At 45.5% G+C, this 13,111-nt stretch overlaps 1 protein-coding gene and 2 long non-coding RNA genes across 5 annotated transcripts in view; 2 read left to right on the forward strand and 1 right to left on the reverse strand.

Annotated features, from left to right (window-relative positions):
• The window catches only part of LOC147007843 (uncharacterized), a 31,817-nt gene that overhangs the window by 12,708 nt on the left and 5,998 nt on the right, over positions 1–13,111 (reverse strand). The gene's annotated exons all lie outside the window — the stretch shown is intronic.
• On the forward strand, positions 471–8,680 carry LOC147007845 (putative myosin light chain kinase DDB_G0275057). The gene is made up of 3 exons (XM_085866358.1): positions 471–554; positions 674–730; positions 8,039–8,680. Exons 1-3 carry the CDS (start codon positions 474–476, stop codon positions 8,423–8,425), a joined length of 525 nt encoding a protein of 174 aa, XP_085722484.1. The 5' UTR covers positions 471–473; the 3' UTR covers positions 8,426–8,680.
• LOC147007846 (uncharacterized) lies at positions 9,062–10,364 on the forward strand. Its single transcript, XR_015053866.1, has 3 exons — positions 9,062–9,187; positions 9,353–9,405; positions 9,889–10,364. It is a non-coding gene; the product is annotated as an uncharacterized LOC147007846 (long non-coding RNA).

Here is a 13,111-nt window from a genome sequence, read left to right on the forward strand (position 1 = left end):
TCATGTTTCTGTTCCCCACTCAATTTTCGTCTTATTGACTTGAAATTTTAACAAGATTTGCACATCAGGTCAATTAATTCAACCACTAATTATTTTTAAGGTCAAAAGCTCAACATAGGCCTGATTTCTCAAATTAAGATTGGGCCAAAATCTCCACAAATCATGATATCTGAAAAAGTTGTGGACGAGTGATGACAAAACGAGGTGGATGAGTTGGTCAGGTGACTCGAACAAGCCGATTCGATTTTGGTTCGGATCGAGCCCATCGGTGGGAATACAAAAGGTGAACTGTTCAACCTGGCGGAGGTGCGCGCTCCACCGAGTGCCGTTCTACTTTGTTCTGTTTTCCCAAGTGTCGCTCTATGAATGATTTTTCATTGTTTTGTTCATCGTTCCTTCACTTTTTCATTCCTCTACTCGTGTTTTCTCAAAAATGAACAATCTCATTGCTTTGCCCTTGATGTTTGTTTTCCATGTGTGCAGGTTCACTCCTTCACCAACTTGCTTGCCGGAAGACATTTTCTTTAGTTGATGGGTGGCTTGTCATGAAGCAGGTGAGATGACAGAGCTTTCAGCCTCAGTGTGATGTTGATGTGTTTTGAAACTCCAAATTGTACAACGTTAACAATCACAATCTGTCTCCATGATTTAATGTTTTATCTCTTCCTTCCAGATGGTTTCTGCTTTTGCGTATATTCACAGCAAGAACATTGTGCACAGGGATATCAAGGTAAGCCACTTTTTTTTAACAGCTTGTCGAGGCTCATATGAGAGCTAACACACAACGCACAGCAAGGGGGGCATGAGACAAGAGGGGCGGTAGTGGGAGGGACAAAATAGTGGGGAACAGAGACATCAGGAGATCTGTGGAAGGGAGAGGGATTTGGCAGGGAACACGGGGTATACAAGAAGGACACCAAAGGGAGTTTCAGGAAGGAAAGCAGGGAATTTGGAGGAGGTGGGTTTGAGGTGGATTAACGGGGATTAACGAGGATTTGGATGGGGGATGATAAGAGGTGATGGTGAACAGCTGTTTTGAAAGCCTGGAGGGAAGAATGGGAAAGAATAGAGTGAGGAAGTTTATTCGAAAGGCGGGAAAAAAAGAGGAATGAAAGAGTGAAGGTGAGCAGTGATTCGTGATTTTGGTAGTTTTACCAGAAGGGGGTTGTTGACGGACCTTGAGCGCCCTGCGGAAATGTGGTGGGGACAAATCACAGAGAGAGCAGGGGGGGCAAGACTGGAGAGGACACGGTAGAAGACAGAAAGACCACCGACCTGCCTGCGGTGAGAGAGTGACAGGCCCAAAGACTCAGCCTCATTACGGGAGATGTCAATGATCCGAAATGCCTCGGTTTCCACAGCGTGAAGCCAAGAAAATTGAGAGGCAGGAGCACCAGCCCAGAGGGGAGAGCAGTACTCCATCAGGCTGCGGACGAAAGCTTTGTAAGTGGTCAGGAGCTCAGGAGTGCCGAGGAGCGACTTTGCACGACGGAGAATTCCCAGTCAGCGACTGGCTTTGGAGGCGAGGTTGGAAATGTGGCTTTCCCAGGAAAGATCATGACAGATCATGAGACGCAGAAGCTTGAAAGAAAGGTCTTCTTCCAGAGGATTGTTGAGAATGTTGATGGGGGGGAGGGGGTTCCAAACGGTCCTTTCGGAGAGACATAGTGAGAGTGTGAGATTTGTCTGGATTGAAAGACATGTTCCACGTGTTGGACCAGTTTGTGATTTTATCCAGATCTGTAGTGAGCGAAGAAGCTGCTGCTTGCCGGTCTGAGGGATGGCAGATGGTACGGCAGAGGGTGGAGTCGTCAGCAAAGAGAAATAGAGGATTTTCCAAAGTCGGAGAGATCATTGATGAAAACCAGAAAAAGAACAGGGCCCAGAACGCTACCTTGAGGATCTCCAGCCTGGACGGGAAGAGGAGATGAGAGAATTCCATTGAGAGCTCCGCGGTGGCTGTGACAGAGAGTCAGGAAGTCTGCGAGCCATGAGTGGAGATGGCCTTGGATACCATGGGAAGAGAGTTTGGTGAGTAGTGCAGGGTGCCAGACTGTGTCAAAAGCACGTGATATGTCAAGGGATACGGCTCTGATTTCCTGTCTGGCATTGAGGACCTCCATCCATTGTTAGGAGAGCAGAAGCAGCATATCCAGGGTAGAGTGACCTGGTCTGAAACCAAATTGATGATTGGAAATCAAGCCATTGGAGAAGAGGAAGGATTTCATATCTGAAGCGATGATGGATTCCATCACCTTGCTGATGATTGGGAGAAGGCTGATTGGTCTGTAGTTACAGGGATCTGTTTTTGCACCTTTTTTGTGCAGAGCAGTAATGTTTGCTGATTTCCAAGCAGATGGCAGATGACCTTGAGAAAATGAGAGGGTGAATAGAACAGAGAGAGAGAGAGAGTGAGCACGAGCAGAAGAGCAGGTGTTTAGGATACGTGGGCTGATGCCGTCTGAACCGGTTGCAGAATCTGAGTCGAGGTTTGAAAGCAAGCTCTCCACCTTGTCAGGAGAAAAGGACACGGAGTCCAGGGACAGTTGGGTGTGACTGGGTTAAGGTGGGTAGAGAAAGCGATGGGTTTTGGAAACAAGATTTCGATGCAGACATCGAGTTTAGGCATTCAGCCTTTTCACGTGCGGTATCAGCAGTGTGGCCATTTGAGGTAAGGGAGGGGATGGGGGGGAACATACACCAGAAACAGACTTAACTCGACACCTCCAGGATTTTGAGGAGGGAGAGAGGTTTGAGAGTTCAGACTTGAGATGAGAAAGATGTTGTTTTCTGGCTCTCCTGAGGGTAGATACACACTTGTTCCGAGCTTTGTGGAAGGAACTGAGATTTCCCTCAGTTGGGTTTGCTTTCCATGAGGCAAAGGCAAGTTGTTTCAGGACAACTGCCTCGCCACAAGCTTCAGTAAACCAAGGGCGGGAGGAAGGGTAGGACAACTTAACACGAGAGCGGATAAATCTGTGCATGAGGGAGAGCAAGTTTCTATGAAAGAATTCCCAGGATGAGTTGATGTTTGAGAAAGTAGCGATAGGAGACCAGTCTAGAAGTTTGATGGCTGCTTGGAGACCCTGCCAGTCGGCTTGAGTGAAATGCCAGACTCGACGGCGGTGAGGTGGTTCTCTGATAACAGCCAGAGAGATGTCCACTCTGGTCAGATGAACCGATTGGAGCGGAGGAAGAACAGATATTTTCAGGGAAATTTGTCAAAATCAAATCCAGAAGAGATGGAAGACCGTTGGTTGAGATCCGGGTCGGGAAGTTGACCGATTGAGTCAGTCCCAATGAGTCGCAGAAAACTTTTGCTGAGGTGCCATGACAGGTGAGAGAGATACCCACACCTGGCATTATGACAATTGAAGTCACCACATAAGAGGAAGAGAGAGTTCGGATGAGAAGATAGAAGTTGGTCCTTGTTTTCGGATAGTGAGGTGTACATGGAGTCATCACTGTTTGGTGGACGGTACAGTACACATATAAACATGAGGTGGGAGTGGAGGGGAAGCCGTAGCCAGAGGTATTCCTGGGGGTGTGGGGGAGTGAGGAATGGAGTCTTTGATGAAGAGAGCAACTCCTCCACCAGGACGAGACTCAGGTCTGTCATACCAGAGGAGGGAGTAACAGGGGAGAGATACTTGGGAGTCAGAGACGTCTTGGGGTAGGGAAGTTTCTGTGAGGCAGATTATGTCTGGTTTGTCAGTGGCACTTGTGGAACACTGCAATGAAACCATATTTTGTGTTGCACAGCAAGGATGGAATGTTGGTGGGAAGTGGAGAGGGTGGGAAATAATATAATTTATATTGTTGGGTGATGATCAACAAGGAGGGAGGTGGGGTTTGGGGGCTTTCACATGACCACCCTTTTTGTGCTCATTACACAATTCATTGGACTTCCAAGAAAGCTCGAAAAGATGTCAAAATTAAATTTCCATTTCAATTCGGTTTCAGTCTGTGATAAACAGAACGACTCACTGTCAGAGTGTGTATTTAATTATTTATATCTCTATTCACGGCGACATTGTGAGCGTCGTTCTACAAGGTCAAACTCGTCTTAACAGGATCCACTGATACACGCAATGTTATGGTCACCTGTCCATCAATGCTCTTCCATCTCAACCTTCTCCACCATATTCGAGTTATTAGCTTATGAGAGGTTCTTCTCCACCATACTCGAGTTATTACCGAATGAGAGGTCCTTCTCCACCATATTCGAGTTATTACCGAATGAGAGGTCCTTCTCCACCATATTCGAGTTATTACCTTATGAGAGGTCCTTCTCAACCATATTTGAGTTATTACCTTATGAGAGGTCCTTCTCAACCATATTCGAGTTATTACCTTATGAGAGGTCCTTCTCAACCATATTCGAGTTATTACCGAATGAGAGGTCCTTCTCCACCATATTCGAGTTATTACCGAATGAGAGGTCCTTCTCCACCATATTCGAGTTATTACCGAATGAGAGGTCCTTCTCAACCATATTCGAGTTATTACCTAATGAGAGGTCCTTCTCCACCATATTCGAGTTATTACCGAATGAGAGGTCCTTCTCCACCATACTCGAGTTATTACCGAATGAGAGGTCCTTCTCAACCATATTCGAGTTATTACCGAATGAGAGGTCCTTCTCCACCATATTCGAGTTATTACCTTATGAGAGGTCCTTCTCCACCATATTCGAGTTATTACCGAATGAGAGGTCCTTCTCCACCATATTCGAGTTATTACCTTATGAGAGGTCCTTCTCCACCATATTCGAGTTATTACCGAATGAGAGGTCCTTCTCCACCATATTCGAGTTATTACCTTATGAGAGGTCCTTCTCAACCATATTCGAGTTATTACCTTATGAGAGGTCCTTCTCCATCAGACTCGAGTTATTACCGAATGAGAGGTCCTTCTCCACCATATTTGAGTTATTACCGAATGAGAGGTCCTTCTCCACCATATTCAAGTTATTACCTTATGAGAGGTCCTTCTCAACCCTTTTCGAGTTATAACCTAATGAGAGGTCCTTCTCCACCAGACTCGAGTTATGACCGAATGAGAGGTCCTTCTCCACCATATTCGAGTTATTACCGAATGAGAGGTCCTTCTTAACCATATTCGAGTTATTACCGAATGAGAGGTCCTTCTCCACCATATTCGAGTTATTACCGAATGAGAGGTCCTTCTCCACCATATTCGAGTTATTACCTAATGAGAGGTCCTTCTCAACCATATTCGAGATATTACCTAATGAGAGGTCCTTCTCCACCATATTGTAGTTATTATCTTATGAGAGGTCAAACATCACACTCCTCCTCATGGGATTATCCACAAACTGGATTACAAAGAAATCCTGGAGGAGATCAAGAAATTCCTCACCTGCCCATTCCCTGTTCCTGAACCCAATATATTCTTGGAAAATTAAAATCGCCCTCAATCAATCCTCTTCCCTGACCACATGCCTTTTGGAATGCTTAATGAACCTTTCTTCCGTCATACCAGGAACCTGATACACGTACCTATAACTCTTCTTCCATCTTTAATATCCATCTACACAGCAGCCTCCACATCAATTCACTCCTTCACATCACCCCCTTTCTCTTGATATAACACGGTATTGTTCTTTACCTCAATTACTGCACCTCCTGTTATTTTCTCTTTCCTATCACACCTCCACATCTTGTTGCCTTCTCGTCCCTTCCTCGAGTTAAACCAAGTCTCACTTCCTGCGACTCCATTGCTCGTACTCTTTACTATCTACTCTCGTTTCGAGCTCCTCCATATTATTGGGAAGTCGATCTAGTCGAATTTTATTATTTTTATTTTTTTTGAGATTTGTTCTACCCTTATTATCAGTATTTAAAATGGCAATTTCAGTTAATACAATGGCGATTTCGATGAAACTTGGTTGGTAGGTTCATACCATGACCTGGTGGTGTGCAAATGAGAACCGTTGCTATGGACACCACCGTTGCCTCGCAACGGGACTTTGAAATTTTAGAAAAATCCTAAAAAAAAATGTTTTCGAAAATCAAAAATCGGGCCACGAGCGACTGTGGGCAGTACATTCAGCCATATTGTCAAAATTTTCCAGCCGGATCCTATGAAAACTGTCGAAGATAGACTTTGAATGAACCCTGGTCGAAAACAATAAAAAAACGAAGTTCGTTATATCTCAGAGACTCTTCTTCTTCTTCTTCTTCTTCTTTCAGCTGCTCCCGTTCAGGGTCGCCACAGCGGATCATGCGTATGATCCGCATCGTGATTTCGCACAGGTTTTACACCGGATGCCCTTCCTGACGCAACCCTGGTCGCCTCTTATGACACAGGGATATGGTACACCTATTTTAACCGGGGTATACACCGGCCCAGTACACTGGTACTCATTTCGCCGACCTCGGAAGGATGACAGGATGAGTCAACCCCCTGGTGTATTAATTCAGAGGCCCAACGGGGCTTGAACTCAGGACCTTTTGGATCCCAAGCCGCTGCCCTTACCACTGCACCAACTCCAGGCTCGTTATATCTCAGAGACTATGAGTCAGATATACATGAAACTGGTATGGTAGGTTCATGGTATGTCCGAGTTATGTGTGAGAAAGAACCGTTGCTATGGACCCTTCCGTTGCCTAGCAACGGCCGACTACCCATGTCTGCCTACCGGCTTGTTGTATTAACTTCTGACATTGGAGGAGAATGGTTTTTAAAAAACTTTTCTCTTCCTGGAATTTTTACCTGCAAGGTGTGGCAAGTCCACAAGAGCTGCGCATTGTTGTTGTTGTTAACCTCCGCCATCTTCGAAGATGGATGGAGGTTTCTGTTTTCACCCCTTTCTGTTTGTTTGTTTGTTTGTTTGTGAACAGTATTACGGAAAAACTCCTCGATGGATTTCGACGAAACTTGGTGGGGGGATTAGGTATGGTCCAAGGATCATGCCATTAGATTTTGTACTTGGTCCCCCCCCCCCCCAAAAAAAATTGTTGGAGAAAAAAAAATTTTTTTTTTTGCATTTCTACATGTTTTGTGATTTCCAACCCCCCCCCCCCAATTTTTTTTTTACCCCCCTTCAAAAAAAATAGAGAAAGATTTTTTTTTGCATTTCTCCATGTTTGAAGTGATTCCCCCCCCCCCCCCGCCCCCCGCCAAAAAAAAAATGTTGGAGAAAAGAACTATAACTCTCAGCACTGTTGACATCATATTTAATGAATGAGATATAAGGTTCACTTGAGTGACCCAGCAGTATTGGCGGTGGAGGTTTTGCACTCTCCCGAGTGCTCCCCCTCCAGTTGGTGCTGTTGTTGTTTTGGTTCTTGTTGGTGGCGATTTTTGAAATGTTCACCCATTAGTCGGACAGCTGCCTGACCACGCCCACATTGGTCACTTGACTCCACCCACCATGGCACTCAGGCAGAATTATATGGCTGCCATATTGGTTTTATTTTGGGCCTAACACATTCGGCCTGTTGGCCTTTGCTGACTATACACTGCCCGTTTGGTTTCTATTATGCCTCCGCACCAAGGGTGCCGGAGGCATTATATTTCCAGGTTGTCCATCCGTCCATCTGGATTTTCGTTTTCGCGATAACTCAAGGAGCAAATTGTAGAATTTCATCAAACTTGGTAAAAAGGGAAAGTAAGACAGGGCAATTAAGTGATTAGATTTAGGGCCAGATGTGATGAAGGTCAAGGGTCAAAGGTTAAGGTCAAACTCTGAAATTTTACTCTTTACGCCCCAACTCAAGAAATATTGGACAGAATTTCATCAAACTTGGTATAAAGGTAAAGTTAGACAGGGCAATTAACTGATTAGATTTTGGGCCAGATATGATACAGGTCAAGGGTCAAATATGTCAATACTCAAGTGTTTGTGCGGGAGAGCGGAGGCATACCTGTCGACTGCGCGCAGTCTAATTACTCCAGTTTGTTTTGTTTTTCCTGTCTGCCCCTTCTCATTCAAATTTGGATTTTTATTTTAACACATTTTATGATCAAAGTTTGATGGTTTTTAATGGAATGATTTGTGTTTGCTCTTCAGCTTGACAACGTGCTTTGCAACAATGAGCTGGCCGTGAAGATCATTGACTTTGGCTGTGCTACATTTTGTAGGCCAGGTGAAAAACTTTATGACGACTGTGGCACACCTGGCTATATGGCTCCAGAGATCTCAATGGATGGCTATTTTGGTCCCCCAGCCGACGTGTGGTCACTGGGCATCCTGTCCGTAAAATTATTTATTGGACTGGAATTGAATGGACCTGACATGAAGAAAGTAAGTATTGTTTATTATGGTGTTATGATCATCATCACAAAGACTTTTCATCATTATTATGTGCTGAGTTGCCTTTTTGAACATGACCTCTCTGATTTTTGTTGTGGGAAGTGCGATGAGAGAACTTGGCAGGAGATAATGGAATGTGAATAATTTGTACGTACAAGTGGATTAAGTTTGTGGAGAGAATCTGCACAGGAGATTGAGAGTGCTGAGAGTGTCAGTGTGTGCTTCGTGAGTGAAGGGGTGTGACTGTGTGGTGTGAAGGGGATGCTGAAGGTGTGGTGAGTGAAGGGAGTGTTGATGGTTTGGTGCTGGGATGTTGTTGTTCGGCTTGTTCAGCAGATACCATCATGGACACATTGCTCACGGCGATGCTTTTGTTGTTAAGTTATGTTAGTTTGATGAGTGTGGGTTCTGCTGGGTATTTTGGTTTGGACGTCCTGATCCATTTTCTTCCAGACTGTGCAATGAAACAAATGATTGTTTTATTTATTTAATTTATTTAATTTATTTATGTTTTCCACTAATTTATTTAATAAAACCATAGACTTAATATCCAATGTTTGAGTTGACAGGGTTTGTTTTTCAGCTCATGAAGAAAACTTCTGTATTGTACACCATAATTTATTAATTAATGAGAACGTATTTTATTCCTTTTGAGTCAAGTCTTGGTGATTGCATCAGGGAGTGCTTGATTGGAGTATGTTTCTTATGTAAATGTGAGTGTTCGATTGTGATGATTGGTTCAGATGACGTCACAAACACGTTTGTTTTGATTCTTCACAGGCAAAGTCAGGTTCCGGCAAGTTCTTGGAAGTGTTTTCCAAACTGTCACAATTGGAAAGTGCAAAATTGAGGTTTCTTCTGCATGGGATGATTTGTCATGATCCTCTGTTGAGATTCACCATGGAGGTGAGGGTTGGACACCGTTTTCAAACGTTTGATTTGCATGAACAAGTATGTTCACACGTGCTGGGGTTGCTGACCTCCTGTTTTTGTGGAACAAAACGCTGTTGCTCACTCGTGGACGTGTTTCCTGATTGTGTTTATGTTTGATTCCAACACATTCTTTTGCAGGAGCTTTCAAATCACCCATGGCTCAGACAACGTCCCTCTTTGTAATTTTGAAGGTAAGCAGCCCTCCTCTTGTATTCTTAATATCTTCCGTTAGTATTGTTTGTCCGGAAGATGGAGCCTCATGGAAGAGCATGGTGATGGAGAGCATGAACTGATTATTGGGCAGCAGGGCAACTATTAGACAATATAAACATTAATCCTTTGAACCCTGAGATCCTTGGACTTTTGGTTCCGCCATCCTGGACTCCCGAGAGAAAAATACAACTGCTCAGGTGTATAGAGGTTTGAATATGAGCTGGGAGAACGGCCACGAGGGTTCAAAGGATTAACTTCCGGTTCTGCACCAGAGTGTGTTAGATTTTGGTGGTGCAGTTCTTCTTTCCAGTTTATCAAAGCTCAGTTTTCAGAACAGATCCGTCGTGTCTCTCCATCTTTTTGTCCCTGTGCTGTCATGTTTTTGTGTATTTTTTTTTCAGTGTTTAACCGAATCATCTTGTGGCGTTTTGTTCCTGTGAATGTCTGGCCGACTCATCAAGGATAAGATGGAGGTTTTTGGATGGGGGATGATCTGAGATGGTGGTGAACAGCAGTCTTGAAGACCTGGAGGGAAGAACGAGATTCAAGAGTGAAGAAGAAGAAAGTGGTGTGGGAGTTGAATTCCTGAGGAAATGGAGCAACAGCTCGGTTGGTATCAATAGGGAGGAGGAAATGCCCAGCTGAGTGACATGAGAAAAATTGCTGTGACGTCACTCGGACCCAGAGGATTCCAGGAAGTGACAGCACCGGAAGTGCTGAACTGAACTGTACAAAAAAAAAGTTTGACTGAACTGTACAAAAAGAACCATCAAGCCTCTGAGTTGACTGAAATTGTTGAGAAAGTTCCTTCTGTAAATTGTTCCCTTCAACAGTGATGGAACTCCACCCCGTGCAAGTCTTAGGTACGTTTGGGCACCTTATCCGAACCTGAACCCAAAGCCCTAACCGAGTTCCCTCTCATAACTTCCCCATACTTGTCCCCTTCTTTTCAGAAAACATTCTCTCTTCAGGTGGAGAAACATTTCACAATCTGTCCTTACTTTCCAGGTGGTTCCAATAATTGACTCCATATCACTGATGCTGAACTCCATTCATTGAAACTTCTTACTTTCCTCTCTGCCCCTCTTTTCTCCATATTTATTTGATGTCTGCCATGATGCAGGCTGATTGCCATCAGATAAATTTCTCCTCACCACGACCTCATCTTTCACCTCTTAAATGTCTGACAATCTTGCCTTACTTTCCAGGGGAATCCAGGAAATGACTCCACAGCTGCTGACCCTGAACTCCAATCATCGAAACTTCTTACTTTCCTCTCTGCCCCTCTTTTCTCGATATTTATTTGATGGCCGCCATGATGCAGGTTGATTGCCATCAGATAAATTTCTCCTCAATATGACCTCACCTTTCACCTCTTAAATGTCTGACAATCTTGCCCTACCTTCCAGGTGACTTCATTAAATGATTCAATGACTGCGGACCCTGAACTCCAATCATCCAAGCTTCCGACTTTCCTCTCTGCCCCTCTTTTCTGGATTTTTCTCGATGGAGAACATTCCTCTATTTTCTTGTATATTTGACCAAATTCACCTTCCCAAGTATAAGCTTAAAGTTCATCTTCAATCTTCCTCATATTTTTCTCTTTCAGGTAAATTTAATTTGGTGAATGTTTTGGGTTCATTCTTTCAGATTTTTTCTGCCCTGACGTACCGAAGATTTCCCAGTCATTGCATCGTAGTTCGGAGAGCCGACCTCACATTCTGGTTCAGGAGGTCACGGCTCAAGCCGATGAAGCCTTTGTCGCTCCTGTGTGAAGCGGGGCCATCGCCGTGAAATACAAAACACACAGGAAATGGCGCTCTGTGCTGAGGCGCGGCGGTGATAGTCATTGTTCATCCTCGACTAGGCAAAGATCCCCGGGGGTTGAAACGACGAGTGGGAGTCGGCGATCGACTTTTATGAGGAGGACATCGACAGATTCATCCGGAGTCCAGTGACGGAGCCTCTGACTGTCCCTACTCACCTCACGGCTCGACGACGTCTTGGGATCCCATGGACTCAGCCTGCGGAGCCCAACACCTCGATTTGGCCTGGTCTGGTGAACAAGCCAGGCCTGAACTTGTATACTGGACCTTGTGAGAAACCAGCTGAAACCCACCATCGATCTGACGGTCTTGTGCCATCGACATTACGCGGGGTCAGAACGCGCTGAGGAGGGCGTGCGCAAGCGGTGCCGGGACAAGAAAGAGTACGACGCCGCCGTCTTGCCACGCGGCGTGCTCGAGCCGGGTGCTTGAATCCGTGGACATCGGCTTGTCACGAGCCGCATTCGGGCCTTTGACACTTTCCTCTCGTCCATGAAGCATCAACAAGTACTCTGTGTCTTGTCTGCATGCTGTCCGTGTCTTGTCTGCATGTTGTTTAAGGTTTATCTCATTAGGGTCCCCTTCGAAGCCCGTAATCCGTAGCTCCCTAGTTAAGAACGGGTTATAGATGAATTATAACATTGTCGTGAATGCTTGCTTGTGTCGTGTTCCCCGATGTGTCCCCAATAAATCTGGCTGATTCGTATGAAGTTCCGAATATTCAACATTTGGCTATCGAGAGGAGGGTGCAAAAACCCAAACTGGTGACGGACAGTGATTGACATCACTCGTCCGAATCCCGCCATCGTCTGAACCTTAACAATATTGTTACGTTTGGGGGGGGAGGGGGTATGCATTCAAAGGGTAATTAGGATGTTTAATTAGGTGTGCCATGCTGTTCGAGTTTACCAGGATCTCGATGTAATAAGTAGCAATTCAGTGGTGATAAGTTGTCTAGTAAATGTTCATTTCTTCAAGGGGGGAAATGATAATTGTCACGTAATTAGATAGGGACACGGGATAGGGTAAGTGTGTCTGCGTAAACCCCTTTTGGTATTTTCTGGAGACTGGCCGTGACGTCACAGGACAGTGCAGCGGATGGCTCCGCCCCGTGATCACGATTGGCAGAAGGCGACGGCGGTGGGCCAATAAACGGCTCGATTGGAAGTGACGAGGGCAGGAGGATAAAAAGGTTCTGTTCAGGGTCGAAAAGGAAGAGTAAGAAGATCGGGACAAAAACGATCGTATTTTTTTGGTGTGAAGGCTGTTGCGCGGAGAGCGTCCTTGTTGTTGTGCTGATTCGATCGTGTTCTTGGAGCCTTGCTGAGCCTCGTGCCTCACCTTGGTTGGCTCTGGGGTTCTGCTGACTCGGAGTACGGGGTCGAACGGCGGGCGGACCTGCCTCCCTCTCCTGCTCGCAACTTGGCGCCAGAACTGGTTCCCTGGCGGCTGTGAGCGGACTTGAGCCAAAACCAGGAGGTCGACAGCACCACGGTTTCTCCTGCCCCCCTGACGAGAGCAAGGCCAGCTCGTCCGACGCCGATCCAGGGACAGTTGCGTCCGCACCACGGTCCAGCCTGACCACCAGAAATAGCTACGTTTTGTGCGTGTGTGTGTGTGTGTGTGTGTGTGTGTGTGTGTGTGTGTGTGTGTGTGTGTGTGTGCTTGGCGCCTTAGAGGGTTTGAGATCTGTATATTCATTGGAATTGTCTGTGTTTTTCCCCACGCCCGATCCCACACCATCCCGTCGAATCGCCCCGGATCCCTTTTCTTGGCGAGTCTTGTTATTTCTGGTTAATAGTAAAAACAAATAAACATCATCAACTCAGTGAAAAGCGACTCGTGCCACCTTCCTCGT

Source organism: Eptatretus burgeri, chromosome 24 (assembly GCF_056783735.1).
Source record: "Eptatretus burgeri isolate ZD-2024b chromosome 24, Ebu_testis_v1, whole genome shotgun sequence".
Lineage (NCBI taxonomy): Eukaryota > Metazoa > Chordata > Myxini > Myxiniformes > Myxinidae > Eptatretus > Eptatretus burgeri.

Coding starts and splice junctions, on each gene's coding strand:
- LOC147007845 (XM_085866358.1), top strand. CDS start 474: ATGTGTGCAGGTTCACTCCTTCACCAACTTGCTTGCCGGAAGACATTT. Junction 555..673: donor GGTGGCTTGTCATGAAGCAG/GTGAGATGACAG, acceptor TCTTCCTTCCAG/ATGGTTTCTGCTTTTGCGTA. Junction 731..8,038: donor TTGTGCACAGGGATATCAAG/GTAAGCCACTTT, acceptor TTTGCTCTTCAG/CTTGACAACGTGCTTTGCAA.